The 7,728-nt window shown below is 64.3% G+C and overlaps 2 protein-coding genes across 3 annotated transcripts; one reads left to right on the forward strand and one right to left on the reverse strand.

The window, feature by feature from the left end:
* Positions 1-1,808: 1,808 nt before the first annotated feature.
* On the reverse strand, positions 1,809-3,593 carry DRAP1 (DR1 associated protein 1). 2 transcript variants are annotated; one of them, XM_060175995.1, is made up of 7 exons: positions 3,332-3,593; positions 3,046-3,118; positions 2,868-2,961; positions 2,607-2,726; positions 2,387-2,501; positions 2,163-2,251; positions 1,809-2,023 (listed from the first exon to the last, which is right to left on the reverse strand). In XM_060175995.1, the coding sequence occupies exons 1-7, from the start codon at positions 3,371-3,373 to the stop codon at positions 1,918-1,920; spliced, it is 639 nt and encodes a 212-aa protein (XP_060031978.1). In that variant the 5' UTR covers positions 3,374-3,593; the 3' UTR covers positions 1,809-1,917. The 2 variants fall into 2 exon arrangements, with proteins under 2 accessions (XP_060031978.1, XP_060031980.1); XM_060175997.1 differs by having other exon boundaries at positions 2,387-2,480; positions 3,332-3,590.
* A 263-nt stretch (positions 3,594-3,856) lies between these two features.
* On the forward strand, positions 3,857-6,014 carry C17H11orf68 (chromosome 17 C11orf68 homolog). Its single transcript, XM_060175998.1, has 2 exons — positions 3,857-4,013; positions 4,632-6,014. The coding sequence occupies exons 1-2, from the start codon at positions 3,874-3,876 to the stop codon at positions 5,386-5,388; spliced, it is 897 nt and encodes a 298-aa protein (XP_060031981.1). The 5' UTR covers positions 3,857-3,873; the 3' UTR covers positions 5,389-6,014.
* The last annotated feature ends 1,714 nt before the right edge of the window (positions 6,015-7,728 follow it).

A 7,728-nucleotide genomic window follows, 5' to 3' on the forward strand; every position in this document is an offset into this window, starting at 1 on the left:
GAAAATGAGGAAAAAACAGTGACACCATAGCACCGCTCAGCCATCCATGGTGCTTGGGACCCCACCCAGGGCTAGGGATGGTTAGAGCAGGAATTCTGCCTAAGCCACCTCCCTCCCCCATGTCCTCAGCTCTGAGGGCCCCATGTGTCCCCCTCCTGTGGGCCTACCCCCAGAGGCTGCTGGAGAAACTGCTCAGAATCCTGATCCCTGTGTCAAAGATGTCTTTCCCTTGCAAGGGACAGAAAGCTGGCAGTTTCCAGGACAAACAAGCTAAAGGCTCCTGTGATGTCAGAGGGGCTGAGGCTTCAGCCCAGGTGGAGTGTGGGCACTCGGATGTCGCAGAAGTGGAAGCACAGGCCTGGCAGTGCCCAGCTGGCCCTTCCGCCAGGCCCAGCCCTAGGGTACCATACAGAATGTGGTGGACTTGTGTGCATGTGAGGCTCTGGGTTCCATCCCCGGCAATATACGACCTAGAGCAGGGCTCTCTCGTAAAATGAATCTTAGAAAGGACCCACATGGCCCAGGCTCCAGCTGCCCAGGGTCCACACACACTTGCCAGGCAACTTCAGTCCCTCCCAGAAGCCACACACTGCCATACACACCCTCAGTGTCCCACTCACCAGCCCCTCCCTGGTAAGGATGCCTCCTGCTTCAGCCTCTCAACTCCCCCCCTCCCCTCTCTCACTACATTTGCATCTAACACACACACACACACACACACACACACACCCCCCTTGGGCTCTGTCCCTGGGAGCCAAGTCCTGTGGCACAGACTAAAGTAGAAAGGGCCGTGGCTGCTGTCAGAGCAGGGAGACGCAGCCTCCCAGTCACACGGCCATCCTGTCGCCAGCTGCTGAGGGGCCTGAGGCAGACACAAAGCTGCCGTGCCCCGTGCCCTGAGAGCCACTTCCTCTCCCCTAGCTGTGTGCCCACGTGACGGCTCCCCCTGCCCGGTCCTCCCACCTGTGTGGCATGTGTGTAACCACTCAGAGGTGTTGCTGGAAGACGGAGGAAGGCCGCTTCAGCAAGCACTGGGCAAGGCAAAAAGACGCGTGAAGAGTAATCAGGGGACAACAGTGTGAAACGACGACAGACACCATGTCCCCTTTCCCACTACGGCTACCGCATTCTCCTCTCTCTGTCACGGCCTGCGTGATGACAACCTTTCAGTTTCTCCACCTCCCCCATCCCCAGGCCACAGAAGCAGCGCTGGCAAGCAAGGGCTTCCTCAGGCGGCAGGGTGGCACCAAACATGACAACTGTTCCCACACACCCTAAGGCGGACGCTGGCCCTGGCTCAAGGGTCCGGGGTGTGGACTCGTCCCCTATTCCGCTCCCACCTGCTCGCTAGGCCCACTCGCCCATGCCACACCTCCTCGGCACCCTCACAGGAACCCCAAGTTCCTGTTTTCTCCTCGTCTGGCCCTGCCCCCCCCACACACACACACACTGGGAAAGAGACCTGGGAATCCTTGAGGCTCCCCCACTCAGCCATGGGTCCGTTGTGTCGGCCGTTTTGTGTCCACTGCCTGCCCAGCCTCCCCAGGCCGTTGCTCTCCAAGGACACACAGCCCTCATGGTCACTGAAGCTCAGGGAACAGAGGTGACAGCCGGTGTCACCACCCTGTCGGCCTGACCCGAGACCCAGTATCCCAGCCCACAGCGGGCAGGTGGGGGCCTGCCAGGGTGCCCACATGTGGCCGGCACCCCCTGACCACCTTCCTCTCACAGGGCCCCGGCTGCTCAGGAGCGAGGGCGAGGGGGCCGCACGCCCCTGGACAGAAGCCGGGAGAGACACAGGTGTTCCCTTTCCTCTGTTTTCTTTCCTTTTTAATAAATTTAAGAACAGCTCTATCTCTTCCCCCCAGAACAACTAAAACCAGCTAAAAGGAGATGCGGCCTGGGGGGCAGAGGGTGCTAGGAGTCATAGTCTTCTTCGTCCTCTGCATCCGGTGCTGAGGGGCCCGGGGGCGCTGGGAGCAGTGGCAGAGTCGAGTTGAAGGGCATGAGAGGTGTCGGGGGGCTGCAGGGCAGAAAGCAGGGGAGGAAGGTCAGGCCACTGCCCAGGCCACTCCCCAGCTCTGCCACCAGCAACAGACCGAGTGGTGAGGAGGCCAGGAGGGCCAGTCAGCCTAGGGCAGGGGTTCTGCTGAGCTGCTTACCTCTGAAAGGGGGCTGGGGGGTGGCTGGGCTGGGCTGGGGCGGGGGGCATCTCCTCCTCCCCTTCGCTGTCGGTGTCTTCAGACTCATCCTGGGAGCAAAGCAGGGTGGGTCAAGGGTGGAAAGACGGGTACGTCCCCACCCCATGGAGTGAGCAGCCAGGGGCTGAGCTGGGACCCCATCCCGGTGACCAGGACAAGGTCGGGGGCTCTAAGGCCTCGCTCACCTCCTGCTCCGAGTCTGTCCCTGACTGTTTCTTGTCTTTGCCTTTGCTCCCCACACCGCCATTCTTCCGGCCACTGCTGCCCGGCTTCCGGCCCCTTTGGGAAGACGCGGCCCATCTGCCCAGAGGGCCCCCCATTTCCCTGACCACCTCCCCTCAGGCCACCCCCCAAGCCCCGGGGACCTCCGACTTCCCCAGCAGAGCCGTGAGCCCCGATGCTCACCTGCGGGCACCCCTGTCGCCGTCCATGTGGTTGTCCTCTCCGTCCCCCTGCATGTCAGGGACCGAGGCCACCAGATCCTTCAGGAAGTCAAACTGTTGCTCCAGCTCGATGCACTGCTTCCTGGGGGGCGGGGGGCGGGGCGGGAAGGTGGCGGGGGGGCCCCGGTTGCCGCCCCCTCTGCGGGAAGACACAGCCCCCCTCCCCAGGAGGCGGACGCCACCCGGTGCGGGGGTCCCCCCCCGGGACACGCCCCCCACTCACAGGTGCGACGTGGTCATGGTCTTGGCGTTCCGGGACTGGGTCACCTGGCAGGCCTTCTTCAGCAGGGACTCCAGGAAGAGCTCGAGCGCCCGCGCTGAGGGTGTCAAGGAGCATGCGGGTGGGGGGTCCCCAGCCCCCTGCCCCGACTGCCCCCGCCGGCCCGCCCCCGCCAGGATACAGATGATGACAGGCACCGCCGCCGCCACCTTCCCGATCTCCTCGTCCGTCTGCATGATCTTCTTGATCCGCGCCTGCGGACGAGCAGAGCTCTGCTCGGACCCCGCCGCCTGGCCCGGGGAGGGGGCGGGCAGGGGCGGCCGGGGCTGGGGGGGGGTCCCCGGGGTGGGTGGGCGAGAGCGCGGGGGCCGCGGAAGGGGCGGGCCTCCGCTCACCGGCCCCCGCGATGCCCCCGCCCCCGGCCCCGCCGGCCCGGGCCCGGGGCTCCGCGGCGACCACGTGCTCACCGGCGGGAACCGCGCGTTGTACTTCTTCTTCTTGCTCGGCATCTCGGGCCTCCCTCGCCGCGCCGGGCCCAGCGCCGCCGCCGCCCGTAGCCTCCCGGCCCGGGGCCTGCTCGCCGCCCGCCCGCCCGCGGTTCCCCCGGGTCCTGGCGCCGCCCGCTCCGCCCCCCGCCGCTCCCCGGGGTCCTAGCGCCGCCCTGCCCTTCTGCAACTCCGGGCGGTGCACGTCCGCTTAGGCCGCACCACCGCTCCACCCGCCCCAGGCCTCAAGCGCGGACGTTGGCCCCGCCCCCTGCGTCTGGCCCCGCCCCCATGACCACGCCCCCGCGCGGTAGACCACGCCCCTCCCCGGGACCGCCGGGCGCTAGGCCCCGCCCCTGTGCCGGAGGCCACGCCCTTCTCTGGACGGCGGCCCGGCCCCGCCCATTCCTTCGCGAGCCCCGCCCCTTCTGCGGCAGACCCCGCCCCACGGCGCCGGCCACTCGCGGCCCCGCCCCGCGCCGCGTTTGTCTATAAAGTTGTTGTTGAAGCTTCGGGGCGCTAAGATGGCGGCGGCGGCGGCGGCGGCGGCCGTGGCGGAGGCGGCCGTGGCGGAGGCGGGGCGCGGCGGTGGCGGCACGGAGCCCCGGCAGGAGCGCAACCGGGCCCGGGGCTGGACCGGTGCAGAGCGCAGCGAAGGCCGCAGGTGACGGGCGGGGCGGGCGGGAGCGCGGGGCCCACGGGCGAGCAGCCGTGGCGGCGGACGCTCATGGCGGCGGGGGCGGCGGGGGCGGCTGGGCTGGAGCTTGGCACTCCTGCAAGCTCGGAGGAGCGGGGTTCGAGTTCGGACACCGCCTCACTGGCCCGGAGCCTGACGCGGCAGTGTCCAGGCTGCAGTGGCCTCGGACGGGGGTCGGGTCACGGCCACCGGGGAGGCCTGAGCCCTGGGCCCGCCGAGGGGCCGCACCGGCGCCGGCGCCTTCTGCACCCTCCCCTCCGTCGGGTCGCTGCGGCGCCGGGCCCGCGCGGGCGGCTGGGCCCGTGGTTCCCAGTCCGCAGCCCTGTCACCCGCTCTACATGTGACCTTGGGGGAGTTCCCGCAGAAGTCCGGGGCCGTGCGGTGCGAGAGCGTGAGCTGCCGCTCTCCCGCCAGCCAACACTTGCCCCACCCACCCAGGCAGCCTTGTAAAGAGGCAACTGAGGCCCGGGGACCTGAAGTCTTGCTCAGGGACCTTGCGATTCGGGGCATGCCCGGCCCCTGCTTTGCGCCCTGCACGTCGTGCGTCTGCCCCAGAGCTGCCCTGACTGGCTTCCCTCACCACAGGATGGAGCCGGGCGAGGAGCTGGACGAAGAGGACTCTCCGGGCGGGCGGGAAGACGGCTTCACTGCCGAGCACTTGGCTGCCGAGGCCATGGCGGCTGACATGGACCCCTGGCTGGTGTTTGATGCCCGCACCACCCCCGCCTCTGAGCTGGACGCCTGGCTGGCCAAGTACCCACCCTCCCAAGTCACCCGCTACGGGGACCCCAACTCACCCAACCCGGAGCCTGTGGGCTGGATTGCCGCCTACGGCCAGGGCTACGTCCCCAACTCGGGTGACGTGCAGGGCCTGCAGGCCGCCTGGGAGGCCCTGCAGACCAGCGGGCGGCCCGTCACGCCAGGTACCCTGCGCCAGCTGGCCATCACCCACCAGGTGCTCTCAGGCAAGTGGCTGGTGCACCTGGCCCCTGGCTTCAAGCTGGACCACGCCTGGGCCGGCATCGCCCGGGCTGTGGTGGAAGGCCGGCTCCAGGTGGCCAAGGTGAGCCCTCGGGCCAAGGAGGGCGGGCGCCAGGTCATCTGTGTTTACACTGACGACTTCACGGACCGCTTGGGTGTGCTGGAGGCAGACGCGGCCATCCGGGCCGCGGGCGTCAAGTGCCTGCTCACGTACAAGCCCGATGTCTACACCTACCTGGGCATCTATCGAGCCAACCGCTGGCATCTCTGTCCCACTCTCTATGAGAGCCGTTTTCAGCTGGGGGGCAGTGCCCGAGGCTCCCGTGTGCTGGACCGTGCCAACAACGTAGAGCTGACTTAGTGGGGGCGACCAGCCCTGACCCCTTCTGTTGAGGATGGATCCTCCTTCCGTCTTCCGCTTCCTTGCCCTGCTGAGGCCAGGCCCTCCAGCCCTGAGGACGAGGCCATTTGGAGCCGCCTGCATCTTTGATCCCCTTGAACTTGTGCCCTCCCTTCAGGGCCAGCTCAAGCCACTGCCCGCTGGAGACTTGGGCTTCCGGAAGACCAGCCCCATGGCCTCTCTTTTCGCTGCTGCTTCTCCCCTCTGCCAACCAGGACTACAGGCTGGGTGCAGACACCCAGAAGGAGAACCTTCCAGGCCACCCCACCCTCCTCCTCCTCCTCCTCCTCCATCCCCCTACCCCTTTCTCTTCCTCCTCAAGAGAGAAGACTTCGTGCTTCCAGTCCCTCTCCTTGGAGCTGCCACGGTCCAGGGGACAGAGGCCCTGCAGACCTGAGCATGTCATTTTGTCGTGGGGGGTGGGGGAGCTTGCCCACTCACCCCATGGCAGAGATTGAGAGGGCCAGGGCCATGGACGTAGGACCTGCCTCTGGCTGCTACCTTGAAGCCTGCACCCCCTGCCCCGCCATGGCCTACCTTGTCATGTGCCTGCTCCTGATGTTCTAATAAAACCCGGCTTGGGTCTGTGTCTGGGGTAGTTTCTAAAGAGAGTACGGGGAGGAGGGTGGTGGTGGGTCCGGTTAAGTGCGCACATAACCATGCACATGGACCCATGTTCAAGCCATTGCTCCCCACCTGCGGGGGGGGGGGGGGATAGTGAAACAAATCTGCAGGTGCCCCCTCCATCTCCACTTCCCCTCTCAGTTTCTCTCTGTTCTATCAGATAAAATAGGAGGATTTAGGGGGAACAAAAGGAGCCGGGTGATAGCGTAGCGGGTTAAGTGCACGTGGCGCGAAGCACAAGGACTGGCATAAGGAACCTGGTTCAAGCCCCCGGCTCCCCACCTGCAGGGGAGTCGCTTCCCAGGCTTCTCTGTCCTAACAACGATGGCATCAATAGCAAGGATAACTACAACAATAAAAAACAAGGGCAACAAAAAAAAAGAGGGAAAATAAAAATAATAAAAAAGGAAAAAATAGCTGCCGAGAGCAATAGATTCATAGTGTTGGCACCAAGCCCAGTGATAACCCTGAAGGCAATAAAAAGAAAGAGATTGTGGTAGGGCCCGCTTGGCTGGTACACTCTTTTACTCTGTGTGACCTGGTTCCAGCCTGGCCCCCAGTGTTTTGAAGGAAACCTCAGTACTGTGGTTCTCTCTCTCTCCCTCCCTCCCTCCCTCCAAAGTTTAACACCGGGGCTCTGTGCCTGCACTACTAATCCACTACTCCAGCCATTTTTTCCCATTTTTATTACCTTTGTTATTGTTGGATAGGACAGAGAGAAATGGAAAGAGGAGGGGAGAGAAAGGGGGAGAGAAAGACAGACGCCTGCAGACCTGCTTCACTGCCTGTGAGGTGAACCTCTGCAGATGGGGAGCCGGGGGCCCGAGCTGGGGTTCTTGCACTGGTCCCTGCGCTTTGCACCATGTTCGCTTAACCTGCTGTGCTACCGCCCAGCCCCTCTCTCACTTTTTCTATCTGAAAAAGTCAGCCTGGAGTGGTCAAATCCCGGCGCTGAACACCCCCCCCCACGCGCAATTATACATATTAGTGTGTAGGGCGTCCTTGTGTTGTGGACAGCCTGCTGCACCATAGGGGGCTTGGCAGGAGCCCCTCTCTGCACCCCTGTCAAGGAGGCCACTAGAACACTATACGGCACTCCCTCTTTAATATTTTATTTATATATTTGGATAGAGACAGAAACCGTGTGTGTGTCTGTGTGTGTGTGTCTCTCTCTGTGTGTGTGTCTCTGTATGTGTGTGTGTCTCTGTGTGTGTGTCTGTGTGTGTATGGTAGTGTTTACTTGCACTGGTTGCTGGGTGGACTCAGGCCCAGGAGATCCTGCCCCTCACCTAAAGTGCTCCATAATAAGGCACCTCGGTGCCAGGTGTGCAGGAGCCGCCCTGAGAACCCTACGGAGCGGCGGGCCCTGTAACCCTGCTAATGGAGCGTCGGAATCTGCTCCTCACCATCCCCTGACCTGGCCGGCACAGGGGCCCCCACCAGCCCTAAGAGGGTGGCACTTCAAGCTACAGGGAGAGAGTGCAGCTGCAGTGCAGCAGACTGTCCTGCCTGAGGGCCCAGAGATCACAGGGTCAGCCCCTTACACCATAAGCCAGAGCTGAGAGTGATGGTAGTAAAGCTACATTTGCCCCATCCAGCCCAGGATCCCCCTGCAGGGGCGTCGCTTCACAGGCGGTGAAGCAGGTCTGCAGGTGTCTGTCTTTCTCTCCCCCTCTG

The sequence above is a fragment of the Erinaceus europaeus genome, chromosome 17, assembly GCF_950295315.1.
Source record: "Erinaceus europaeus chromosome 17, mEriEur2.1, whole genome shotgun sequence".
NCBI classification, from domain to species: Eukaryota; Metazoa; Chordata; class Mammalia; order Eulipotyphla; family Erinaceidae; genus Erinaceus; species Erinaceus europaeus.

Bases quoted from the DNA above. Each gene is read 5' to 3' on its own strand.
- C17H11orf68 (XM_060175998.1), top strand. From the start codon at position 3,874: ATGGCGGCGGCGGCGGCGGCGGCGGCCGTGGCGGAGGCGGCCGTGGCG. The intron at 4,014-4,631 runs GTGACGGGCGGG...CCCTCACCACAG, and splicing joins GAGCGCAGCGAAGGCCGCAG to GATGGAGCCGGGCGAGGAGC.
- DRAP1 (XM_060175995.1), bottom strand. From the start codon at position 3,373: ATGCCGAGCAAGAAGAAGAAGTACAACGCGCGGTTCCCGCCG. The intron at 2,502-2,606 runs GTGAGCATCGGG...CCCTCTGGGCAG, and splicing joins GGCGACAGGGGTGCCCGCAG to ATGGGCCGCGTCTTCCCAAA. The intron at 2,252-2,386 runs GTGAGCGAGGCC...CTTTGCTCCCAG, and splicing joins GGACAGACTCGGAGCAGGAG to GATGAGTCTGAAGACACCGA.